Below are 27938 nucleotides of genomic sequence, written 5' to 3'. Positions count from 1 at the left end.
TTCCACAAATTCATAATGTATTGTCCTGTAAAAAAATTGATTCATTTAAATCTACACTAAATATTTATTTAGTCTAATGACTCCTTGTAGGTGAAAGGTATCACTCAGAGAATTATGACTTCACCTCAGCGGAGCTTTTTAGCGTATTTCAACTGACTGTTTTGGTTTTTCTGGCATGAAACTTCACGGTTTCAGCATCATTTTCAGACGCAGCAGGCATCCGTTTACAGCAGAAACTCTGATGAACCCACTCTGTGTCTACCTCTCAGCTTTAAACGACGACGAGACAACGAGGGAAATTAATGCACGTTTTCTATCCACTAATGGACCTAATTCTTCAGTAATTTTCAGTCCAGTCTGTCAACGTGATTACATGAAAACCACGCCAGTGAAACTTCAACTGACAGAAAGAAGGGGGTTTCTGTATGTATTGGTTAGAGGACAATACAGCCTCTCTCATTGGTCCACACAGATCATTTTTGTTGCTTCAGTTGATGCTTAAACATGCTTCATATCTGTCATGTTCATCTGGAATGGAGGATACATCTGAGGTAAAAGACACATTTAGGAGGGATTTTTTTGTCAATGGTTGCTTGCAAGTATGTATTGTGTGTACCTGTGAGCTAGGACAGGCTCCAGCCCCAGGTATAGATAATGGATAACTGCCCATTATATCACTTATTTCTGTCAGTTGGACATAACTTGCCACCGCTGTATTTTGTGGAACCATGTTGAGTCTCAGAGTGAGATCTCAGTGCTTGAAAGAAATGGTCAAAACTCATCATGACTTTACCCCTCTATGTAAGTACACTATGTGATCGCATTAAGAGTGCTGTAAGAGCACACAGAGGATGAAGATGATGATAAATTGGCAATATTATTATTATAGTATCTATTTCGAGTTGTTTTTGGCAGAAAACCCCCGTCAAAATCACAGTTAAAAGATAATAAAATAGAATCTGATATGTTATTTTTCTCCCTACCATGGATTGTTTATGTCATTGTTTAATATAACCGCTAAAAGTAGAGTATTATTAACACTATTTGAGGTTTATATTTTATTATAAACAGCCTACAGGGGGCAGGACATGCCAGCTACAAGCACCCTCAACCATCAACCATGTAAACAACCTACTGTTGAAGCTGCAGAGTAGCTCTGCACATACGATCACACATACCCTTCAGGGAGAACAATGCGTTGAAAAATGACGGGTCACATCACGGGGATAAAGCCAACTAGGTTGATAAGGGCACATTTTGTGTGTGGAAAAGGTGTCAGTGGTCCATGATGCGGAGGTTGCCAGATACGATTTTGTTCTCCAGCATGGAGCCGGCCGGAATATCAATCCGATCTCCGTGGTTGGCGATGATGATGACGGTGCCCTGGGAGGAGGAAGAGCGATGAGTTTAGTTTTGTTTGTCAGAGGTAGAACGACAGGATTTAATTAAAGCAATAAATCAATGACAGCCCCCTGCCAGCAGGGCCAGTTACCTTCATTAACACGGGATGCTTCCGTTATGTCCTGATTAAAAATGTACATGACCCGAGGGACTGTAGTCGCTCAGATTTACAGAGGAAGGCCAGTTAAATCTAAATCTAAAGATATATCTCTGTAATTTGTTTTTCCATCTGCCCCGAGTGTCCCTTCGCACTTCATCTCATCGACATGAATGGAGATGGAAACAAACAAAAGTCTGACTTCCCTCGCGGCCTGTGGCCTTTTTTAATACCCACAGTGTATCTCAGTGTGGAATAAAAAATGTGATGATGTTTCTCGGTTGTCACTCTCAACCCGAAGCAACTTCTGCACCTTTGGGTTAAATTAAAACCGATTTCTGTGCCATTTATTATTCCCTTGCAACCTTTTAAAACCTAGAGGTAGAGTAAAAGAGGTTTTACCTTGAGTGAAACGTTTTTCCCCAGGGTGACGTCTCCTGACACCGTCAGGTGGTCGAGCTCCAGCATGTCGGGGATACTCTCGAAGCGGGTCAAGTATTCCTGAACCTGAACACAACGCACAAACGAGGACATTTGTAAACAACCTACTGTATTTGTGTGAGTCTTTTCAGGATCACTATGAATCCTTTCAGACCTGTAGATCTTCTGGCAACACAATTACACCTTCTGAATCATCTTTCACATTCTAGTTAAGATCCCATTTATTCCGACATTGTGTAAACTTTTTGTATCATGTAATTATATAACTACTATTGTTAATCACAAAAAAAAGAAATGAAAAAGTAAAGCCAAAGAAAAAAAACACTAATGCAGCATATAGCATCGGGGCACACAAGTGACAAATACATAAATGAATACAGTAAATATGATGAATAAATAAATTGAATAAATGTAATTCTTTTTTATTTAATCACACATCTATGTACTGTATCTATGTATGTATGTACTGTAAATATGTATGTACTGTATGTATGTATGTACTGTATGTATGTATGTATGTATGTACAATGTATATCCACTATTAAGGCGCAATACAAAAAAAAAAAAGTATTTTGTTTTTGATCACCTTTTTTCAAGAATTGCTTCCAAAAAGACATGCTTTGTTTTTAGCAAATGAATGCTGCACTTCCATTAGATACCACTGAAACTAGAAGAGGAAAGTGTGCGCCCACGTTTCTTTTAAAACATTCTTTGCGATTTGGGTGAACTAAACTTTTAGTGTCCACTGTTAAGGTTGACCTTCAGAAAAAAAAAAAAGTCCCATAGCGTCTCATCCAAATAACTCCCTCAACCCTCAACATGCACAGAGTGAGCCACCTTGTTTCTTGTTACATGTTTTTTCTCCTCTTATTATTGTTACCTTGGTGAAGGAGCTGCCCAGTTTGACGTGCGGTGTTGTTGGGAACTCTCTCTTGGGGCTCATGGTGAGAGAGCCGGCGTCCAGGCTGTACAGGTTGGACATGACCAGCAGCAGGTCCGACGTGGTCTTGACGGGCAGGAAGCGGCTGCGAGGCACGTTGATGCCCAGGGCGTTGTCGAAGCATTTGATGGCGGCACCGACCGCCGTCTCCAGCTGGACAACGTTCTGCCCGCCGTCAAGCGTCTAAAGACAGAACAACAGAAGAGAGAAGACACGTTGGTTGTTGCAGTAAAAGCACCTTGGTTCTTTAACATTTGTGTTGCGTGTTTGTGGTGCATTGAATTAAATCACCTGAAGATCCATTTCCAAAGAAAAAAAAGAAAACCCTGCACACACTTGTCACCTTTGTGTTAGTTTATTGTTTGTTGACGCTTCGGTCACAAGACATGTAGTAGTCTACTACAAACTAATGCAGAGGTGACAAGTGTGTGTGAGAATTTTCTGCCATCTTGCTTTTCTTCTTTGTAAATAATGACCTTCCCATCAGGCTCAGCTGTACTTTCAGGGTTTTTTAGTGAAAATTAGCATGCTACCAAGCTAAACAAAGATGGTAAACATTGTACCAGCATGTTAGCAGTGTCATTAGGAGCATGTCAGCATGCTGATGTTAGAATTGAGTTTGAAGCACTGCTGTGTCTAAGTAAACCCTCCACGGAGCTGCTCACATGGCCGAAGACTCTTCTTAAAGCTTCTTGGAGTTTAAGACGTTTGAGGTGATGTTTTCCAAAGCCACAGAGGCGAACATGATACACTAAAATAAGACTGAGAGCTTTCACAGGACATCAGTGACATAACAACAGTGTTTAATTTAATGATCTGTGTCTCAGGTATAACTACCAGAAAGAGTTATGCAACATTCATCCCTCCATGGACACTTTTAATCTAAGAGCCTCTAAATACCACAAGTGCACACAGTTTTGCCATGCATGGGTGCACAGTGCTGTATTGAGGGAGCGGGGCCCCTCTAACGCTGCACTTTAGTGCCAATCTCTTACCTAGATGGGACGACACATTAATGTAAAGCCACACAGCTCTGCCCTGTTGTGACCAGTTCCACTTGCTACGTCACAGTTGTGTGATCCAGTAGCAGAGGGCTGGAAAATGACGTCTATACACGGAGAAAGCAATTCAGCTCAGCAGTGAATTTATTACACTGGTTGCAGATTTTGCATAGCCTGAGGCGTTTGCTTCTCCACTGATGGGGAGGGGAGCAGAGGAATAGTGTATTGCCTCTGCGTGAGCACAACCAAAACAACATCAAGTCACATCACGTCTAATTTGTTTTCTTTGGAGGGCAATAAAGGATAAATGTGCGCAAGGAAAACATGGAGCCTTAAAATTATGCCTGAACAAAACATACTAATCCGCATCAGGAAAAACAAATACAAAATAATTAAATTACTCTGATCAAGCGTTTCCTCAAACTTCTCCTTCATGCTAAATTAGACATCTACATTTTTGATGCTTCACTTTTCTTTTAAATAATTTGGACAAGTCTTTGCTTTATTGTAAAAGAAATGTGAACTTGAGCTGGATAAACAAGCTCAGTAAGGTAAGTGGAAGAAAGGCAGCTTTATATTTTAAAGTTTCACAAGTGGCCCTCTGAAGTTTAATATTCATCTTTGTCTCTCTTAGACACACCCCCACACACCCCCACACACACAGAGTCCAAGTGGAGCAGAGGAGCCACCAGAGAGCAGACCAGAAAACTGGATTGGTTTGGATCTCCTTTTCTCTCCTTTGTATGCAAAAACCTCACACGACAACAAACGGCTCAGAGAGTTGATCCGTGCAGTATAGCAGACACACAGAGAGGCTTTAGAACATAAGCAGTCTCGGCACGCTTGGATTTCTTTTTGCAAGATATGATTTATTCAGAAGTGGTGGTCTCTGTGGAGAAGAGGGTGCAGATATCTTTCTGCTCTGTTCACAGCTATGTAGTCAAACGCAACAGGACGGACGTGGTAAAACGGAACAGATTACGTTATTTTGTTGGCAGGTTTTTGAAAGTGAAAGGTTTCATCTGAGCATCTATTAAAAAAGTCAAGCCATCCTGTCTTTGAACTGCCCCCCCGCACGGCTTTCAACATGAATCGTTTCACGCCACACAGAGAAAAAAGTGAGAGAAAAGAAAAAGAGACTGGCTGTCTAGCTGAGACTAGCTCAACTGATTATCCTCCGGACAGCTAGTCTCTATCTTTTCTCTCACTTTTTTCTCTGTGTGACGTGCGCACCCGCTCGCAGTGTGAGGCGCGTGCCCGCGATATTCTCCGACACACACTCACAGTCACACCTGATGGACCACCTTTAGTACAAAACTAAAGTAACGAGCCAATTTTGTCAAATAGAAGGAGTAGAAAGTACCGATATTTGTGTTAGAAGGTAAGGAGTAAAAGTAAAAAGTTGACACAAAAAATAAATAGTAGAGTAAAAATATCTGAAAATCCACTTGAGTGCAGTAACAAAGTATTTGTACTTCCAATTGTTTTGTATTGTTCCTTTAGATTCACTCACTTTCATCAACTGTTGAACTGAGCTACAACTAAATAATGGGATTTGTACGTGACGTAAGCTCCTCCATAAATATCTGAATTATTCTGTAATTTGGTGTTGGCTATGCCTCATGAGGTGTGTGTACTGTTTTGCTATTTTTCAGCCCCCCCCCCCCTCCACTGACCTTGGGGTTGACTATAACCTCCAGGTCCATTGCCTTCTGTTCCTGCAGCTTCTTGATGGCAGCCAGAGAGATCCACAGGTTGTTGGTGTTGAAAATCTTGAACTTTGACACCGATTTGAATTCGTCGACGTGGGCTTTGGGCACCTGGGCGATCTCCAGCAGACGCAGTTTACCTTCATACTGGATCAGCGTGCCACCCTGAAAATCAGAGTCAGCCATTTCTACAAAATGTTCTCTGCATGCGAGGAAGGGAACTCCAAGGTGCAACAGAAACTTTCCCTGACAGAAATATACATTTCTTTTATAATGCCACAGCATTTTATTACCAATGATTGCCGAGAATGATTCTTTACAGCAGGGGTCTTCAACGTTTTCCAGGCCAAGGACCCCCAAACTGATGGCGAGATGGAGCGGGGACCCCCTAATTATATATATATATATATTGTATAAAATTGTTGTGTTATATCAAACTGGTCCTATAGTGCCATGTGTAAATGTAGCTTGTTATTGTGCATTCAATATTTTCGTTACATTACTCCATATGTAATAGACTCTATTACATATGGAGTAATGTAACGAAAGTAATTTCGCCCTGGGATTATTAAAGTATTTCTGATTGTGATTACTCGTTGATGGGACAGGTGTTGTGAATGAAACGGTGCCCAGCTTGAAAGAGCTCCTGTGTGTCGCTGAATGTGTGCATTGATGACTGAAAGACATCTTCTGCCTCCATTTATCTGTTTACTACAGTGTGTTGAATTCATGTTAATGTGTATTTAAAGACATTTCAATTAGTGGAAATGAAAAAAAGTCTAATCAACCAAAACTTTCGCGACCCCCATGCAGTACCTCAGTACCTGTTGAAGACCCATGCTTTACAGCATTAAAGTTTGGTTGTTGTAAGTCATTTTCCACCCTGCTAGACCAAAAGCAAAGCACCTAACATCTAATACTTTTAATGAATAATTGTGTAATTGTGGCTATCAATAAAATACGACCCAGTCTTCCAAAATATATTAAACATAATCTATGAAAACATGTCTTTTTTCACCTACTTTTAATATTACTGTGGAAGAGGCCATTTACATCTATAGTCATCCATAAACTAAGGATTCCTCCACACACCTTGACGTCGGCGCGCGTCTTATCCGTCACCTCCATGATGAACTCGCAGCGCTTGCCGTTGGGCTGGCTGACCAGGTGGTGCAGGATGTGGAGGTCGACGGTGGCTCCCAGGTTGTCGATGTTGGACAAAAAGATGTACTCCTTGCCCTGCGCGATCAGCTGATCCAACAGGCCCGAGTTGTAGAAGCTGGCATAAATGTCGCCGTGCCCCGGAGGGTACCAGCCTTCCGCGCCTTGCCCGTTCATGTTCAAGTTTGTGGACACAGGGAGGAGCGAGTCTTTGTTGATACGAGGGTACCTGGACAAAAAAGAAGAAGAAAAAAGTCCACAATAAAATCAGACATCTTGTTTTTGGTTGTTTTAAGTTTACTTTTGTGAGCATTTGTTTATAAACCAACCCAATAATGACTCCATGTCATGATTTATTGTCTGTTCACTGTATTATATTGGGTGGGTAGCACTAAAGGGTCCTTAAAGACAGGTCGCATATTAAACTGGGCCTACGATAACATGTAGGGCAACCTAAAGCCTTCAAGCAAACCTTTTTTGCATAAAATACTAAGCTATTAAAATGGCCAAATATTTGTTGGCATGATTCTATGAATCATGTTTTAATGTTAAACATACATGTAGCACAGTGAATCCTTAGGATGAACTGTGCATGTGGCTGGCCTTAGTGAATACCTTACCTATGGGCCAGTTAGCAGTGGGGATTTATATTTTCTTATAATATGTTGGATTCATATAAAGATTTCAAAAATGTACAACATTTGGAGGCCCCCCTGTACTGACCCTAGGGGGTCTGAACGCCCTGTTGAAGATCCCTGCTTTAAAATTAAGGTTCATCCTAGTTTAGCTTCATTTAGTTTCCCTAAACCAAATGAATAACTTTCATGACCTTGAAACTTTTCTGCTGGGCTGTATGAAAGACAAACTTCAGAACGATCATGCCCTTTCTTTTTTAAGGATTTGCACTCCTTTAACTTAAAGTAGGTCAGCTGTCAGCTTAAAGTTGAAGTTTAAAAGCTATCTATGATTGTTTGTTTGCTAACTTTAGCTCAAAAGGCCATTCAAGTGTTGTAGGAAGATGTCGCTGCGTAGTCGTGGACAGGGCTAAAACACTCGGAATGAGTCAGAGATGAAGTTGAAAAAATGAAGTTGAAGTTCATTGACGGTTAACTTGTAGCAGTGATCAAACTTTGTTAAGTAGGTCCATTTTTTAATGTATTGACATTATAGAAGTCTCTCGTTAGCAGTTGGCTGGTTATTGTAGGCTACTTTTTGCAAAGCGACGCATGCGCAACTCACATTTGCACTCGACTCACATCGGGTACTGACGGAGGTCTGAACCCAAACTTAAACCTGGATTCATTTTATTTCAGTGTAACAAGATGTAAACCAACAGGGAACATATTGCCTATTTCCACAGAAGCAGAGCCAGACAACATTGGCCTTTATTTGGAGTTGAGTTTCCATCTGATTTTTGGTCTTCACCAGCTCTTGAGGGAAATATCCGTCTCTTTAGCTGCTAAATGGCCTTTAACTATTAAATTAAAATCAGTCAGTCAATGTCATTATGTTTTTGAGGACATTTTATGAACAGCTCTCTCCTCTTTTGCTGGCATTTAAACAGTCTCTTATCTTTTGTATGTACTTAATATGTAGTTCTAAAAACCAAAACAAGGGATGACCTTATTTATTTGCGGAGCTGGGAATCACAGTCTGCGCATTAAGGACATAAACAGCACAAAGACAAAACAAAGACAAGGTGAAATCTTTTGGTCCACAGCTGAGTCAAAGCCATGGGAGCTTTGAGACTACCTAGCATGCCGAGTGTCTTGTGATTTTTTTCTCTTTTCATATCACTGAGATGAGGCAACAAGCCAAAGAGCCCAAGCCATCATCTCTGTGTGCATTAAAGGGATCAAAGGGTTTCTGAGAAGGATCCGCGTCAGGTTGAGTTGACAAAGCTCATCACGAGGAGCAGCCCTGAGTGGGAGCTGCTGTGTTCTTGGCAGATTGAGGATGTGTCAGAGGGCAGAGGAGCTGGTCAGGTGAGAGGAGAGGAGCTGCCCAGTAGAGGCCCGGAGACCTTTTTAACCGAGGTGTTAGTCCAGCTGACTGTTCTGGGAAGATGATTGGTTGGATTAAAAGCTTCTAAGTCCTGAACATGTTGTTATGTCCACAGAAGTGTTTTCCTTTCCTTTCTTGGATCCAATATTACTGCCTCAGAAGCAACAGCTATTCTTTCTAGGCTACACAGGAGAATGAACATAAATCTTATCAAAGAATTAGTTTTTTTAACCTGTGAGTTGTTAACTGATCCTTGCAGTGAATTTGCTTTTTTTGCTGCCTCCTCCTAAAGTTAAAGTACAAGGAACGTACTATGGGTTTCTAATCTGTTCTCATGTACTAATTGTGTTAAATCATTTTCATTTCATGACACCTTCCAAATACTTTTTATCCATTTTTAGCTCTTTCATTTACTACTTAATTTATTTTTTGTTAGTTAATCAAAGGGAACCGCAACCTTTTTGTAAAGCTATATTTAGCTGGACTTTCATTTAAAATTAACTTGCTTTTGGGTATTGATGCGGGTTGAAAAAAAGTTTAAAAAAAGAAACAACAATTTCAGTTGTTCAGTTTTAGACTGTTATTTATTATGCTCATCACTTTAGTAAGTGGAACTTTAGCGTTTGACATGGAATTTAATTTGGCTAAAAAATGATAAAAGAATTTGGCTAAAAAAAATAATGAAAGTCTTTGGACAATTTGTCTGGGGGATAAAGCAAATTGTTCCCCCCTCATCAACTGGAACACCAGATAGTGTGATGAGCAGTGAATGTATCACTGTCAATGTGTAACTGGCCTTTATAAGTTACCCTGACAAACTCGACTACAGACTTCTCTTTGTTCTCCTTCTGACTGCTCTCTCCGATTGACATTTCAACTATTCAACGACTCTCTCTGTGCTGACATTAAATTCCCCCCCCCCCCAAACACACCACTGCTTTGCACTACGCTCCTTCTGGCACACAGAACATACAAGTGCTTTAAATAATTCAAGGGAAACAGGAAAAAGCAAGTTCCACTTGACTGACAAATTGGAGACACCAAGACATTACATATTAATGGCTTTCTCCAACCATTACATGACATTTCCTGTCTGGATGCTGCTGTTCTTGACAGATCAGCAGCACATTGTTTGAGTTCATTCAGTACGTTTGGGTTTAATACAGCAAACTGGAAATGAATATCTTGAGTGTCTAAATCGGCCAATACTGATGCAGATTTTTGTGCTTTCTCCAATCTTAAGATTTTAGCTTCAAGTCTTCTTTCCAGTTTATTGTCTGCCGTGACGAGGAAACAACCTCAGCCTATACACATTGGGTCCTATCCTGCACCTGGCGCAACGCAGCATGAAGTCCGACGCAAGTTGTCAATTTACCGCGCCCACATGTGCACCCATGAGCGTGCAGGTCTTACAGGGAGGTGTGTTCAGGTGCATTCTTGGCGTATTGCTATCCTTGAGGCAGCGGAAAGTGACCAACAAAAAACTCGGTCTAAAGTCAGTAACGCAGCATTTCTTTATTATTTTAATAGCGCATTAGCGCTTGTGCGTTTCTACTTCATGCACAAGCAGATCAGTTTCTTCTCCTGAAAATCTCTCCTTCATGCTTAGCAAATCCACCATCATAATAGCAATGTGCCAAGGTACAAATGCGCCTGGCTTTGAAAGGGAATGGGAGATTACACGGATTGGTTTATTGCATGTTACGGCTAAAACACACCTATGTTTTAGTGGGACATTAAGTACAACCCTTTTGAACCATGCACCTGGTGCACAGACCCTTTTTTTCTGCCATTAAACTAGTAACAGTGGATTCATACACGCCCTAAATGCACCTGCACCAGGCGCTGCACGCCTTCACATGCTTCGATCGGTGAAACAGGGCCCCTAGTGTTGGTGGTTGCATCCCGAAATGCTGTGTGGACTCGCCAGACCCTCAACTGCTCCTTAGCATAAACATGACCTTTGCTTGACAAAATTCTAGCGTGTTCTCTCACCTGCTCTGGTTGAAGGTGTGTATCTTGACACGGTGGTGTGTGTACTTCTGCAGGATCTTCTTTGTGTCTTCGTCTGTGTTGAAGGAGTTCATGAGAACCAGCGGCACGTCTGTGTTGTACGTCTTGTTCAGGTGCTAGAGTAAAAAACCGACAGCAGCATTTTCGATTTTTCAAGGTACAATTGAAAATGTATATTTTACACACACACACACACACACACACACACACACACACACACACACACACACACGTTGATCCTCTAATTCAAACAAATGACCTTTAAAGTGTATATTCGGTCATGTAAAAACGCGTCATTATATTACAGAGTTAGATTATCATGTGATCAGATGAGGTGGTGCGTTATTGAGGCGTTACTTTGACGAAATACAACATAGGACAAATAGCACTTAGTAGACTTAATAGACGGGCGTCTATGGAAAGCAGGACAGAACAAATTTGTCTCTGCAGGTATGTACTGTATGTGCATGTGTACAGTACAGAATGTTTGTGGAAAAACTTTGAATATTTGTATCTATGTGTAGGGTAGCAGCATGTCCTGTATGCAGGTATGTATAAGTATGCCTTTTCTTCTTTTTTTTCATGTCTTAAATTACTAGGGATTTTTTTCTATCGCAAAATCAATATAATATAAATAAATTATAAATAAAAAAGTTGAAGTCTATAACTTAAACCATTTTATTTTAGTTTGAGAGTCTTTAAATACAAATGTAAGCAGTTCTAGCAGTTAGACTTTGTGAAAGTAGTGACATTATCTGACACTACAGTCAGGGGCTTCAGACCGGGGACGAAGATACTGGAATGAATAGCTGTGGATGCAGGGAGGGGCCCGTAAAGAATGCCTTTCTACAGGGCACACGAGTTTGTGCTACGCCCCTGAACACAGCAATAATTAAATACATCTGAATTCCTGCAGCGTGTAACACGTAATAAATACTAAGAACAACCCAAGAAACAATATTTGTGTTACTTGATTGTTTGATTAGAATGAATTCAAAAGGAGGGAAATAATACATGAGGAGGGAGCAGCATTGATTTTACCAAGATAAGAGAAAATTACAGTCAGTAAAGGAGAATGATGAGAAATGGGAGGATGGGAATCAGTGGGGAGTGGCTGACGTGAGGAAGTTGCAAAATAGTTTCATTTCCAGACTGCGACAGAAAACAATATCCACTGGATCCCCGAGCAATCTTAAAAAAAAGATATATATATATATATATATATATATATATATATATACTTTTTTTTTTTTTTAAATCCCATTTCTTCAAATGTCTTGTTTTCTCTGCCCAACAGTCTAAAACCAAAGATATTAACTTTATTACTATATAAGAGAAATAAACCACATATGTTCACATTTTTTAAGAAAAGACAACGATTTTTTTGCTTAGGAAATGACGACAATAAATCATAACCACAACTGCTACAGATTCATTTCCCACCTATCAAATAATCGTTGCAGTTCTTAAAAAGCCTTTAAAATACCAGACGTGTGTAAGTTCCACATGCAAAGACCCCCCAAGTCCTTAAAATATCAACTTTACCTGGAAAAACTATCCCTTAGTGTCCTTAGTGGAAGCTATGGCCCTGTTTCCCAGAATTAAAGTGGTTGCCAGTTGGACTGCTTCTGCAACGTTGAGCTGTACTCTTTTAAAACTTCCACAACTCAACTTGCTTAATTTAACAGAGCCGCTCAGGTGAAAGCAGGAAATCTTCAGCAGCCAGGTGGCGCCATTCCAGTAAGCCCACTTTTCCATGTCACTTCGTGAGTGTCAGTGTACAGGTCTCTCAACACTAAAATTGTCCAAAATAAATATGCATGAGGGGTGTTCTCACACAGGAGACCTGGTTGGAGGTCGGTGTGTGTATGGGATCCATTTTCTCTCTTTCTAAATAGCCCAATTCAGTCAGGAGGTAACCTGAGCAGAAAATGGAGAGCAGTGACTCAGACACAGAGAGCAGTGTGCAGGGAGGACAGAGTCGTCCCATGAGGGAAACACACAAATACCACAGGGCCATAGACCCCTTATATAAACCCAATAACACAATACTGTACACACCAAAGCTCTGGCATCATCGTGTATGACAGATTCCTTACAGACTTCTTTGTACTGAGGCTGAAACTTTAATTTAGCTCTCCAATGCTAAAATAGGTGATGCTTTCTTTATGTATGTATTTGTGGAACATTATTTAAGTTTGAACAAACGTAAAATAATCAAGGAATTACTTGGATTGCTGATGCACGCAAAACTTTTTTATGTTAGGTCTTGATTTATGATCAGGCATAAATAACCACAACCCCCTTCCACGCACACAAACGTTCACACACCCTCCTTTCCTCCAGCGTACAACCTTCTTCATTTTGCTACCAATCCCGCAGACCTCCCGGCTGGCACACCAACAGATCCTCTGTCACTATACCCCCCCCCCCAGGTATCGTACTGAGCTCCTTTCAAAGAACCTTTAGCTCTTTTACCAGAAAAACAGCTCTCTCTCTCCCTGCGCCCCAGATACATCAAGTAAAAGAAGCTTGTTCCTGGAGGATGATTCACACACACAGCAGCTAATAGAGAGCAAGGCAGAGGACAATACATACTTGCTTGTAATTGTTTTTCTGTTTCTGAAGAGGAGAGGGGTGGCTGCCTTTTTAACACCACGTTTAAAGGCCTCTGCTGTTTGGGTATCATGTCTTTTTTTCACCTTTATTTTTAAAGGCAAGTCATTAAGATATGTATTTACAATGGTGGCCTGACTACGCATTAGTCACATTAGACACAACCAGTTAAACAGGAGAAAACATAACTCAAAGCCTGTTGAACACCATTCCCAGAAAACAAGTTGTTCAGCCAGGAAACTGTAGCAAGACTGTGCACCGCGGTTTGAGATTGGACGTGCCCCACGTGTGCTGTTGTGACAACCGGCTACCTCTTAATAAGGCTAACAACTAAGTGTCAATCCTGCTGCTAAAGCTGGGCCACAACAAGGAAGTGATTTGTAAAAACAAGTTTGTCAGCTGTGGTTTAAGAGAAAAGGTAAACTAACCGACAGACTGTAAAAATAACAAAAAGCTTTTTTCCAAGGACACATTTATGAACTGAGGAGGGAGGAATCATGAAAACCAGCTAAAATAGGAGATAAGAACAGCACCCAACAGAAAGTGAGAGTTAGCCGCTTGAACTTATCTATAATTTCTTCTACAATGAATATCTAAAAACCTATTTGGTTCTTAAGCTTAAATTGTAATTAAATGTTTTCACCAGTGAGGTTTGGTGACAGGGTAGAAAGGTTTTGGGGAATGTGTACTCCTGTCTTTCTGTGATTATATCCCAGAGTGAGATCTTCCACTTACTCATTTGGTCTTGTTTTGGCAGACCTGCTGTGTCTCTAAACATGCAAAACATATTCTTCGACTAAATATTAAAAAAATAATCCAAAGAATAAACAAATAAGGTCAAATCACTGTCGAAGTCTTTCATCATTAGCATGCAGTTTGGGGTGTCCTGGTGGACAAGAGGTTTAAGACGCTGACCATGTAAATGTAAATCTAGCCAAGGACCTCCGCTCCATGTCCTAACCCTTGTCCTCTGTCTTCCCTCATTTCCTGCGTAACTCTCCTGTCTATCTAGTAAAAGCTAGATGTGCCTTACTGGCCAACAGGACGCAGCAGAGCGATTTAAGTCATTTATTCTCAATGCATAAAAGATTGTTGCAACTCCAAATAATTAATTTAAAACCTGTGTTCATTCACTGATTGCTGAGGGCAGCGTGACATGCTGTCAACACAACAGTGACATTATCACTTTTGTAAAGCTGATACGTAACACGTTGGCAAACATACTTTTTTTGCACATTCAAAATGTAATAATATGTCTTAGGTCATGATGACATGATGTGAGGCCCCAAATTAAGAACCTATTCTACATTCTCTAAAGCCATAAACTTGGGTATTGATAGGTTTCTGTACCTCGATCTGTTGCACCGTGAGGTCTAGGAAGGTGTTCTCGTTGCGGACACTGATCAGGCTCTTGGGGCCCTTACATCCCATGCTGGTGCCCAGGCCTCCATTCAGCTTCACCACCACCAGTTTGTTCAGGCAGTCAGCCACGTTGTTTGGCAGGCCTCGGCCAGCGATCTTATCGTAGGGCTGGATCTGGAAGAAAGGGGGAGAGGGGGGTCAGGGAAACAGCAGGTGTACCTATAAATGTAAAGTGCTTTTAAAACCAACAACTTTACTCCTCTCATAATTCCCACTCTCGTCTTGTTAAAGTGTTTATTACTGTGAACTGTGAACAGTGTTGGTGGTAATTTGATGTCTATATTTCTTAGATTTTAAAGATTATATAGTGAATAGTGTAGATAGTTAATAACGATGGCTTGATGCACAACTAAGCACTTCTGATGGCAAGGCAGTAAAAGCAATTAGAGTATGGTGTGTGTGTGTGTGTGTGTGTGTGTGTGTGTAGCCACATTACACGTTCACACATATTGACTTCCTTCTAGCAGGAAGGAGTGAAGGGAATTTATGAAAGGATATGTCCGTCAAAATCAGCAAACCTTTGTGTAACACAATTTCACAGGAATGTCATCTCCAGATTAAAAGTGAAACGGCAGCAGGATCCGTTTTCAACTGAAAAATCACTGCTTTTCAACAGTTGTGCTTCTCAAGTTTGATTCAGTTTGATTGAATTTCATTGTTTCGGAAACATTTTAAAAACGAGTTAAAAACTTTGAGCAATGTGCAGGAGCATCCAGGGACAGCAAATTCTAACCAGATGTTACAACAGCTTTTTGTTGTCAGGAAGGGAGTGAGGGCGTCAGTGGGAAAGTCTAGTTCTTTATGAGATTGCCTATGATAAATGTATGATCTGAAATGGTGTGTGTGTGTGTTAGAAAATGAAAAGGCCAGGAGGCCATCCTGTGTCACTTCCTCAACAATCAGTGACAGCGGACACACACAGCATCCTGATGGAAACAGACGGGCCCCCCCTCTCCCTCCTCCTTCTCCCTACACCAAGTGCAGACCGAGGTGACAAATACAACAGACAACCTCGACACAGCGGCCACTCACTCCCTGTCCTGTTCTTCACAGAGATGGGAAGTGATCCTAACAAAAGGCCCACAGATGTTTCATGGTTGAGTTGTAATTTGTAAAGCGTGTTAACTTGTACATACGTTACAGCGGTGGCTGATACAAATCCCTGAAGGTGATGGAAATTCATTTTAAAAAATCCGGCGAGTAAGCAGGAAATCCAGGGGAATGAAGAGGGAGGTCTTTGGCATATGTGTTGTTATATTGAGAATAATGTTTTTCAGCTGCGATCCCCATCCTACCCCTGTACCCCTGGAGTTAAACAGCTTCCACTCCCAGATGTTCATGTCACTTTCTGGCCAGTAAAGATGGAGGATGCATTTTTGTTTCCTCCTGTGTGTGTTATGTTTGAGCTCATGCACTCCATCCAAGTTAAAACAACACTCAGTGGTATGCAGGTTTGACCAAACAGCTGGATAAAACGACAAGTTCTAAAAAAAGCAGTTCTAATGCAAACCGCTGTATACTGTTATTTACTTTTCACTTTGATTGACAAGCTGGTGTCAGGGGTGAGAGTGAGCACCTGGAAGAAACCTTGTGGACATTTTAGAGCAAACAGATCCCAGACGTGGATTACAGTTTTATCCAGAAGGACAACAAACGTTATGCAACTAGAATACGGTTTCCACTACGTGTTAATTGGCAGCAGTGCAGGAGGAAAGATGCCTGCATGAGGTGTGTACATACATACTACCTTTAATTATAGGTACTACAAAACTATGTTGTCTTTCTGCACCTGCTAATCTTACAAGTTTACAACTGTGTTACATTTCAAGCACTTCCACCTGTTCTTATTAAGTTCTAAGAAATAAGCACCAATAATGATGAAAAATCTAGTTGCTTTTTATTTTAAATTTTTTTATAATTGAATGTCCTGGTTTTCTCACAAAAAACTGAAATAATTTTACTTTCAAAAATGTGATCTCACAGGGGTAAATGGCAAATATGAACAACACATATGGATAGATCATTGATAATTGAGCTAAAAGTTAACATCTATCAAGTATTTGTACATACATTGTTATGGCTGTATTGATTTAAAAGCCTAATAACACCACACAAGGGTTAATTCCTTCAGAAAATACTGTTTTACTACAGTAAAACTTGGCAAAGGTGAAGCGGGTGTTGGTTAAACAGCAGACTGGACGTATGCAGATGTCTTTTACTCAGCCCAATGTTTAATCCTGATCTCCTCCATGCGTTCCAATAGTCGGTTGGAAATGGTTCTAGATCACCTTTTAATAAAATGGACAGCTGCTTTTTGCTGTTGTGGAAAATGTAACCGACTAGACAATACTGTGGAATATCATGCAAGTTAGTCCGACTTACTGCACACATGCTATTTGAGAGATACTGACGTCATTGTGTATTTGAGTCAAAGCCATCAGAGAAAAGTCAGGTGTGACTGAAACCAAACATGTGGTTCCTCAGACTGCAGATACAGAAATGTTTTTGAGGTGCCCTGAACCAGAGAGATGGGACATGTGGCATGGACTATGTGAAATTGTTTCATTTTCTCCTCCACTGCTAAACTTAGGTTTGCCGATCTATGAAATAAATTAGGCTGCAAATGACAATTACTTAATTATTGTTCAATCTGTTGATACTCATGTAGTTGCTTGGTCTTTAGTCTGGCATTGCTAGACCTTCCTCCACAGCGCTGCGGAGGAAGGTTTGGCTAGTATGATCAATATGGTCACTGGTGTTGGATCTGATTAAAATTAAAACTAAATATGTGATGCAAAAATGCATCCTATTAGGATGTAACATGCTCTTATGTTTTGCCACAGCATGTTTGTAAGCTCACCTCATCCCTTAACAACTCACAGCTGCACGCTTTTTTTTTTTCCTTTTTCATCTTAGGAGTCATGCTTTCTAGTCTACCATCACAACAAATAAAATAAAAATAAAATAATAAAAAATGAATAAGGCTAAGGCCGTTCTTCAAAAAGAAGAATATTGTAGTGAGACAGTAAACAAGGAAGGGCTGATTAACTTCAAAGTGAATTAAAAATGAACAGATGTATCTTAGCACACAGATACTTCATCATAACCATTACTCTTTCTCAAGCTGCTTCACATTATATAAACTGACTTTGAGTTCAAAACAAAATCCCAGCAGAACAAAAAGCAAGAACTTTCTCAGGGTTTGGAATGCAGCCTGCAAAGCAACATGTACTTCTGCTGCTCCATTTACCTACTAGCTAAACCCATTTTTTAGGGTTTCCATCAGAGCGGCAACTAACAATGATTTTCATTATCCAGTGATTGGGAAAGAAGTGGCCGTAAAAAGAGCTCCATCTCCTTCTTCCCCACTCTTTTCATTTTATACGTCTGTATAACTTGAAAACTGCCTTGGCCTAAATGCCAAAAATATACCAATTTCTTATTGCTGTGGCAAGTCAGCCTGTCATCTCCACTGCTGCAGTAGTGAGTGGGCAATCTGTGTCAAAACTGGCTTTATATAGACTAAAAAGCTACTGAATTATTAAGTTGGTTGGGGGAAGATTTTGAATCGAGCGGCTGTCATTGGCAGTGGTTGTTAAAAGAAATGTAGTTTACTTTTCTGCTAATTCCTTTACACTTACTCATGGGATAAGACGCTGCCAAATGAGGCATCTTTTTTAAAAAGGTAATTTTTTGGAGCTTTTCCCTTTAGTGCAGGGATAGTGGATGGACATGAAAGGGGGAGAGCAACAGGCGGATGACAAGCAGCAAAGGGCCACAGATCGGAATCGAACCCTGGCCGCTGCAGGACTCGGCCAACGTGGGGCCAACGCGCTTACTGGGTGAGCTAGAGGTCGGCCCCAAAGGCTACATCTTTACCCTCTTCCTCTCACACTCCCAGCTTGTTTCCTCACCTCATTACCGTGTGGCACTGTCATTTTCTATTTCACAAACGTCTTTCCCTCTGTCTCCCCCTCCCCCTCCATCTCTCTCGGAGGAGAAAAAGACGGGCTTTGTGTTTGTGCGTTTGGTTACTGAGTCCAGGGCCAGGCGAGCGATTGCGGAAGTTTTGTCAATGTTCAGTGTTACAGGATCAAACATGGCCAACGAACGCCAGACAGAAACATCTCTGCTATGCAACCGGCTGAAGATTACTTTGTAAAGAATATTCGGACCTCAGATTGTATTTCCCAACAGGAAGTGGAACATCCTATTTGTTAACACATCTTGTTTGTTCTAACTGGGATAGCAAACAATATTAAATTCAAAAAAAATAAATACACGTTAACGCCTAGCCAAGCAGCAGTACTAGTCAGGATTCTGACAAATATGACATGAGTGCAGCAGATAAAATGACTGTGCAGGAAATTAGTCGATTTTTTTAACATTTAAAAGTATACATTTAAATGTGTATTCTTTCTATTTGATGACGCTGCTAGAAGTGCGGGTACTCCAATAAATCCAGCATTAAAACAAATTAACAAGTCAAGTCACTTTCAGGAGAAATACACAAATGAAAAAACTTAAAACAATTTAAAAAATTATGCAATTTGTCTCTCTCCTTTCTAAGGGAATTATGAGCCCGAGCCCGATTTAAACCCAAGGATTTTTTAATATGTTGGGCATTATTAAAGACTCATGAGATATCTGAAACAATCTGGCCTGGTTGCGCAATTAACGAAAACAGTGCTACAGATGGAGGAAACGCAGCACAGTTTACCTCATGCTCAAGTCAGTGCAGGCCATGCTGTTCAGGGGTGAGCTACGGAGGAAGCTGGAGAGGCAGAGGTGAACAGAACTTACTGGGTTTTGCTGCTGTTATCCTGACTCAAGGATCATTTTACAAAGTCTACAGACTAACAACTTGTTGTTGGCGTTAAGAGTAAAATACTCCTACACTTTAGACGGTGGGCGAGCCTTTTGCTCAACATGTTGTTGCGAGGAATCCATACTTGCGCTGTTGCTGGAGGCAGCCATGTTATTTTTAGATTCCTACTAGAGATGGTCCGATTCCATTTTTTGCTTCCTGATTCCAATCCTTGAACTTGCATATCAGCCGATACAGAGTACTGATCCGATACCGGGGTGTCATATATTGTATTATGTTTTAACAGCTGTATACAACTAGCCCTGTAGGGGTGTAACATGATGTGATTCGTTGTTGGTCTGACTCAGGGTTAAACACTTTGTGAAACATGAACACACAGAGACATTGAATGCCACAGAACTTTCTTTAAATATTCATATATCAGTTTATTATTTGTGTCGACACATTAACATAATCGCTAACGTTGACTATGTCGACACATCGTCCCAGCCCTAAGTAGGACTGTCTTCTCTGTTGGGTCGTCTACTTCTGGGTCTTCAGATGGCTGTAGAGGCCAACTCGTGATCCACATACTTTGGTGCAGTGTGGGCAGGGGTTAGTGCTGTTGGTTGGTGGTGGCGAAGCCTTTTTCTTTCTCTTAATGCTGTGCTGTTCTGTCTCTGCGGTACGGCAGAGTTCAATTTCACGAATGTCTTTGGGAGCGCCTCTTCGGGAGTTCACCCAGTTGCTTAACGTGGAGTAAATTTTCTTCAGACTAGCCTTGATATTATCTTTGAAACATTCCTTTTGCCCGTTAGGGGCTAGCTGTGGATTGCCACCTTGTCATGGAGGAGATGCTTGTTTGTTCCTGAGATACCAAGAGCAACAGTGTCTGGAGCTATGCTTCTAGTAGGGTAAGCCATGGCGGTAAGCAATTCAACCAAGACCTAGACAGTGAAACAGGTGGAGCATGCAACAGAAATGAGCCCAGTTGTGGTGGACTCCTGCCACTGGATCCTGACTAGGCATCTAAGGGTGTGAAAATTTAACCTCACGGTTATAGTGACCAAAATGATCCCTGTTTTCAGTATAATTGCTGTATTTTTAAAAGTATGTTCAATGCCTTCAATGCCAAAGCTGCAACATTTCTCCTGCACGTTCTGCAGAAGAGATAACTATCTTCAAGATAGTCTACAACTTAAAGAAACGTACATTATAGTCTAAGCAGTGCATTAGTGCAGCAACTTCAGGAGACTCGGATAAAGCTGGGAAGGATTAAAACACGGTTTCCACACCATGGTAATCCACCGTGTTAATGATATTTAACATGAATTTTTAAATTTATTTTAAATTAAAACGGTAATAGTTATAGTCAACATTTTTATCATGGTTTACCCTTTAAGAACTGAGGTTTCTTTCAGTGCACCGGTCTCCTCACCTTAAAACAAAAATCATCCACAGGCGCCCTCCTTAAAAAGGAAATCCACCCTAACATCCAAGGTAAATCCAATGGCAAACAGCAACTGGCAAGTCGCTGTGCTATAGGAACAAAGCAGAAACAACCCTTCGGCATCTACGACTGAGCAGTCCTCTTAAGGATCCACTGTACTCACCCGACCTAGGGACGGGGCTAGAAAATGGGCTCCCTTAAACCTCCTGACTTGATTACTGCATCCAGAGTGATAACCACATGCGGTCAGAAGCACAGCTTAATCTAATGTGCCACTCTTGTCCCTAACGTCACCTGGACTCGTGTAAATGCAAAGAGGGTCATTGTATTATTGGTGGCTCTAGAGGAAATCAAATCCCTCTTGACAGTGTTACCCCCATCAAGCAGTATGTATTTATGACTTGTTTATACTTTGTCCGATCCAGCAACATTCCACATGGCAGTGGCATGAAACAAATAGACACAAAGAACAATGGACACATTTTTCCATCTATCATGCAAATGAGCTGAAGAGAAAGAAATGTAACCGTTGGTGTCCTGAATCCCACGTCGTCTAATTTAAGTGTTGAGAAATTGTTGCACACTTGCAGCTTTGATGCAAAACTATACTTCAGTATTTCTAGATCAAAGTTTTTTTTGCTTTAAAAAACAATACTAATTCACTTGTCATTGCTCTAGGCCTGGAACTGGTTAAAATTGTGTCTTGCGACGCTACAGTATGCACCACTTGCTTCTGGTGTGTTAAGGGTTTCAAAGGGGACACACTGATACAACTTGGTTATCAGCTTATCTTTAACTTAACCTGTCACAAATAAGGTAATAAATCACTGGAGATTTTGGCTTACAATTGCCCCAGTAAAGATTCTTAAGATCTGAAAATGAACCACATAAGAAAATAATTTACCATGTGTTGAATGTGTAATTTATAGTACTTTAGTAAAACAGATAAATGATTTACAGTTTGTTTTGTCCTAGTCAGGTAAAACTCATAAACCAGAGTCAAGTAGACAATGGGCCATAATGAGAAACATTACTTTGGTCTGGTTGCTGGAAAGTAATGAGCCAGCATTTAAAAAACAGGAACCCTTACAAGCATTACTAGTTAAGGTAATACTTATGGCCTTACACTAACAAAACAATTTCAAATTCCAGAGAACTGCCTATACCACCTCCACAGGGACTTGTTATTTTACGATTCAAAATTCCACACATTTTAGAGGATTGACTGGAACATAGCATTTGTGAACCAAGAGTACACATTAAGCGAGAAGGATGCCCCCTATAATAATTTTACAGTAAAAAAAAAGAAAAATGTTACAGGTCATACATTTAACACATACCTTACTTCTGGTAAAATCCCTAGTGTTTGGAAATGTAATCAGGTTGGACCTTTGCTTAAGGTGGTGACCCAAGTTAGTAAACTAATAATGCCCCAATTTTTCATTTGGCCAAAGTTTTTGAAACCTTGACCAAACAACACAGTGTGGAACATCACACCAAAATCTGAGGAGAAAAATTGGTTTCCTGTACATAAATAAGTGTTTTTAATTTTCAGTAGGAAAACTGTGGTGCACTCACTCATAATGTCTGTTTTTGATTATGGTGACATTCTTTACACGCATGCTTCATCTGCCAAATTAAAGCGGTGTATCACAGCCCTCTGCGGATTCTTACCCATCATTGTATTTTTTAATCAAAAAGATTAAAAACAGGCTTCAGGACTCAAATTAGACCGACTGGTTTCCATTGAGACATTCAGGGTGATGCGTTGCTTTTAATACCCCTCATATATGTCTGTGATTCTCATTGGATTTTATTGTTGTAATTTTTGTACTGTAATTTTTGGATTGTTCTATCAAAGTTTTTACCTATTGTAGTTTCTGTATTGTTTTAATGATCATATTATTTATGATTATATTATTTATGTGTACTGTAATTTTGGTATTGTTTTTTTCTTTTTATTTGCGCTGTAATCAGAGCGTCATTGGAAAAGATGCAGAAACATGAAAAGCTACTGGCAAACAACAAGTTCTTATGAGGGATGTAAGGGATGTAAATCCAGAGTTTTCTTTCTCAAAACAAACACACACCCAATGTTCTCATTCTCTCATTTACAGCACATGCGCACAGTAACACACATAAAAAACTCCACAAACTCGACTCACCGAGTCCTCTGGAGGTCTTTGTATCTTGATCCACTCTAATGATGGCCCCTTCACCTGCAGAAATCTATGGAAAAGATTCTTGAAGCCCTCAAAGTCTTTTCTGGACACCTGAAAAACACAAGGATTTTATTTTAAGCTTCATACATTTGAAAAAAAAACGTAGGCTGAAATTTTCAAAAACATGAATACAATTTTGCCCAATCAGAAGAGGAAGAAAGGTTTGCTTCTGTACGTGCACAGATTATCTAATGGCTTTCTCTAATTTAAAGCAGTTTAGCAGACTGCAATAAAGATGTTGAACAAGCTCTACAATACGCCATCCTAAATATTTGACTATTTATTAACCTTTATTTATTCAGGCAAGGTTCACTGAGAGGCATACATTCACATAGTCACACATTAATACCAGGCAGCTGCCCAGTACAGCCACAGTCTGATCTGCTGCCACTGAGCAGTTCCACTGGAGCAGTTTGGGGCTCAAGGGCTGGTATTGAGGGAGGGCAAGTAGAAGGGCAAGTAGTAGGGCAAGTAGGGGTGGTAGTAGCTCAGTGGGGTGGTAGTAGCTAAGTCAGTAGGGAGTTGGGTTGGTTCAAGTCCCCATATGGACCAAAGGTTTGGTGGTGGACTGGTTGCTGGAGAGGTGCCAGTTCACCTCCTGGGCACCGCCAAGGTGATCTTGAGCAAGGTGCCTTTAAATTGTGTACTTTAAAAAAAAAAGAAATGTATTCCGTGTGGGTAAGAAAAATAAATGACTTACTTTGGAAGGTGTCCATCACTGGTATCTACTTATGCTAGATCAACCAGTTTGTAATTAAAAATGGTTGTGTGCTCTATAGTTGTGTATGTATTCTGTTATAGCTTACTGCAAGTGCAAAAGCTTTTACTGTATACACACTTGAACGTGTGTGTGTGTGTGTGTGTGTGTGTGTGTGTGTAGTACTGTGTGACTGACTGACCCTCTTGGACCCTTCTTTTCTTCTATGTATCATTTCCATCTTTTGTGATTGCTGGCAGTTAATGTCTGAAGGAGCCAAAGCCTGTGTGTTTGTACGTGTGTGTTCAGCTATTCCTTGTGACATCCTTTCTGAAGGTTGGTGATTGCTTTAAACAAAATAAAACTCAACAAAAACAGATGAAATATGTTCAGTCTAGTTTTCTTGCTGTGCTTTCATAGACAGTTATGATTTCAGTCTTTTAATTTGTGACAACTCCTAACACCACAATTCATTTTATGACAAATCTACAGGGTGTCAGCTGGTTTAGAAGTCTCTAATGTCACATTATATAATGATTCCAGCTGATAAAACAGACGCATGTTTGCTTAAAAACCTCGCCTGCTACAATTTTATGACGTACATTTTAAGTATGTGTGTGCTTCTGGAATCATGTACAGTAGGTGGGACCCTCATTGGCACTGTGCTACAGTATGTGTCACTTTTGTGTTTTTCCAGTATTTGTGTAGGACTCGATCGCCCCCTAAATCACAACCAGATGTTTGAAGAGAAAGGGTGTGTCAGTGTACCTCTCTTTCTGCGCCTGTGGTGGTGTCCAGCAGTTTCTCCAGCTCCGTGTGCATAGAGGTCTCCAGCTGCTGCCGCATCATTTCTTGGAACTGAGCCATCCCACCGTTGGCCACTCCTTTACTCAGACCTGAACAGGCAAGATAGTGGAAGTTGTCGGGCAAGGTTTAACACTGCTGCAACATTCTTGAATTCATACATATTCTAGATCCTCAAAATGATTATTTTGTCATTCAATGGACTCAAACTATTTGTTTTAACCTTGTTTGCCACTGAACACAGCTATAAAAGGGATTTCTTTTGTATATTTGGATTACTGTAGTTCTACTGATATACATCTTAAAAATCAGACTAATTTTGATCACAGAAGCTGGAAAAACCATAATACAAATTAAGTACAGAAGTATCTATCTGGAGCTGGAAATGATAATCAACTAGTCCATCAAGAGAAAAAATAATCTAGTATTGGCCTAAACTTCAGTTCAAAACAGGCTATGGTAAAAATCAAAACAAGCAAAAAGCTCTGCAGTCACCACAGCTGTGCAACATGACTGGCAAACTCTGACCAATTAGACGGCTTCCACAAAATCTAATTAGTGTATTTGCAAGTTGGGTGAGATTAAAGAAATACAATATGTGGCAAAATGAACCTGTTGTGCCTAGATTAATGTTTTGATGAGACTTAAGCCTACATTTTTGCAGATTCTCAAAAATTACAAATTTAAAGTAAAAAAAACAAAGCACAATTATGATATAGTGAGCCTACAACATGGGGGCGAGTGGTGGAAAAGCCAAGAGGCTTCTGTGTGGATGACCTTAAAGAGTAATACATAAAACATCCTGGATGAAATGATCACATAGGACGGTTTATTAGTAGCTTAAGGACCATCTATTGGCTTCATATAAAAATAAAAGCTTTTTAGAGTATTTCTGGTCAAATGTGGCAAGACAAGACCTATCGATGTCACCATGGATTGGCAACAGTTGCAAAAGGAATTTACACCACGCCAACGTTTGTCATCAAGGAAAGACAACAACCAGGGCTGACTAACTTCTGCTACTGTAGTATCTAAAGTATCAATAGTCAAGAGATTAATGATGGCATTTTTAGTGGATCAGCTACTTTCACTAGTAAATTACATGTTTGTTTTTAAGTCTATAACATGTCAAATATTACATTTTACCTCATTATCCGTTTAAATGATTTACTGATAATCAAAATGACTTTAGGTAGTTGTTTTTAACAATTTGGAGGTCTGGTTCTCTTCTAAATACTTAAAAGTAATAGTGGTTGTTTCAGAATTTAGTAAAATACCCTGCAACTGTGCCCCAAAAGCCACTATCATTGGCATATTAGATTTTTGTCTTGATGGCTGAATGCTTCTTTAATGGCAGCAACGTGTAAATTATTGGCAGGCTGGTTGCTTATTAGACAGCATGTCCATGCTGTCTAACATCACTATTTAAGTGTTTAGAGTTTACATCTCTAATGCATTCAAGAGATACAGTATGTAGCTGGCAAAATGGTCATGTAGTAGTACAAAGAATAATGTAAGGAAAGCTATAATGTGAATTCAATAACTTTTCAGATAGTCAAGCTTTAATCCTTTAAGTGAAGGAATCAGTCAGTGTTTTAAACTTTGACAGAAATGAAACTGCGTGGCATGTTGTGGTTAGTCACATGCAATGGATCAGTTGGTACATGAGGCAAACTCACATACCAATTACTACTGTAGGCTACTGAAATGAATAGACATCAGTGCTTGTATGGAAGGCAGTAAGAATACATTTTAAAAACACCATGCGGGAAGGAAAAAAAGATTCGAAAATTGGGCTGGCAGCACACATTAATGTGGATGGTTGGCAAATAAAGAACACCGGTATGGTCCTTTAGATCCACTTAGACGTAATGTATGTAGACTACTTGTACATCTAGGGTCAAGAGCTGAATACACTCTCCACAACACTACTTACCTTCTACATAAAGTGCCATGTTTTCAGATGCCAAGTAACGTTAGCGACCAGTTCAGCAATAAATACAGTTAAATAATGAAGGTTAATCCTAAACAGAGCTTCAAATTAAGTATTCCAGAGAGGATTCAAAGTGAAAGCCGAAGTGTCATTGAAAGGTACATTCCGTAAATGAATGTAAAAAAAAAAAGAAGTTTCCTTGAGGTAGACCTAAGGCCTAGGTCTATGAACTGTTTATTTTTCCAGAGGTGTACAGTCCATTCAGCAGTGACGCTCTGGAGGAGGAGACGTCCTGTCTACCTCACGTACTTATGAAAGTAAAAACAAGCACAAAGATACACTTATCTCCATGGCCGGCAGCCAGATGCCTGCAGATGAAGCTGTAGCGAGTCTAGGAGGATATCTCATAGCTTGCGGTGCCTGCCTCTCATTTTCCAGCCCCAATACTGTTGACCACGTCACAATTCATGCCTGTGACTCCCAACCTCTCGTCATGTCTTTCCTTTCGCCTCGCCCCCTGCTTTCATTTAGATCCGCGTATATTCTCGGTAATGTTCAACCTCTTTTTACACTCCCAATAAACATAAATGATTAAGCGGCACACACTATGACTCCATCCGCATGACCTGACTGACGAGGAACTCCAGACTCTAGGCTGCGGAAATGAATGAATGGATGATGGATGATTGGACAAGTTGTGCTCAAACTACACGCTACACTGCATTCAGTGTGCGTACCCTTCATATTCATAAAGAAAAGTCACGTCTACGACGGTGCGATGAACAACACACGGGGGGGAAAGACCGTTTTCGATTAAAAAAACAAATAGCCGTTAGCCGTTGGGCTAATCGCTAACCTGAAGATACGACCAACACCACTCGCTTTGGGAATGCCTTGATAATATCAAGAGGCAAAGTGATCAACTGTTATTAGATTTAAAACCATTTCTTACTGTGTGACAGTAGGATACTGGCGGAAGAAAAGTCGACGGGGTCGGCCTGGTCCTGCGGGTCTGGTCTGAAGGACCACAACAATCCCGAAGAGGAGACAGCCGGGTATAATATATGTTTTGGTACTTTGCTTTTAACCGATATTCGCCTTAAAACCCCGGGATTCTGTTTCCCTTCAACATCGCTGAAAATGGTTAAAAACACTTTTAAAAAGGTTAGTTTGATGATATTTTACACATCAGTGCGATTCCAGGAAGGGGCGAATTGGAA

General features: G+C 40.4%; 1 protein-coding gene across 2 annotated transcripts; it reads right to left on the bottom strand.

Annotated features, from left to right (window-relative positions):
- Positions 1-598: 598 nt before the first annotated feature.
- ugp2b (UDP-glucose pyrophosphorylase 2b) lies at positions 599-27938 on the bottom strand. Of its 2 annotated transcripts, none has more exons than XM_034897613.1 (10): positions 27671-27938; positions 24750-24877; positions 23228-23335; positions 14734-14919; positions 10750-10883; positions 6682-6979; positions 5557-5754; positions 2820-3062; positions 1901-2005; positions 599-1383 (listed from the first exon to the last, which is right to left on the bottom strand). In XM_034897613.1, exons 2-10 carry the CDS (start codon positions 24846-24848, stop codon positions 1276-1278), a joined length of 1479 nt encoding a protein of 492 aa, XP_034753504.1. In that variant the 5' UTR covers positions 24849-24877; positions 27671-27938; the 3' UTR covers positions 599-1275. The 2 variants fall into 2 exon arrangements, with proteins under 2 accessions (XP_034753504.1, XP_034753503.1); XM_034897612.1 differs by lacking the exon at positions 27671-27938 and adding an exon at positions 26722-26952.

The sequence above is a fragment of the Etheostoma cragini genome, chromosome 17 (genome assembly GCF_013103735.1).
Source record: "Etheostoma cragini isolate CJK2018 chromosome 17, CSU_Ecrag_1.0, whole genome shotgun sequence".
Taxonomy (NCBI): domain Eukaryota; kingdom Metazoa; phylum Chordata; class Actinopteri; order Perciformes; family Percidae; genus Etheostoma; species Etheostoma cragini.
Note: the sequence above shows the minus strand (reverse complement) of the source record. Positions and strands in the feature narration are given on the sequence as shown.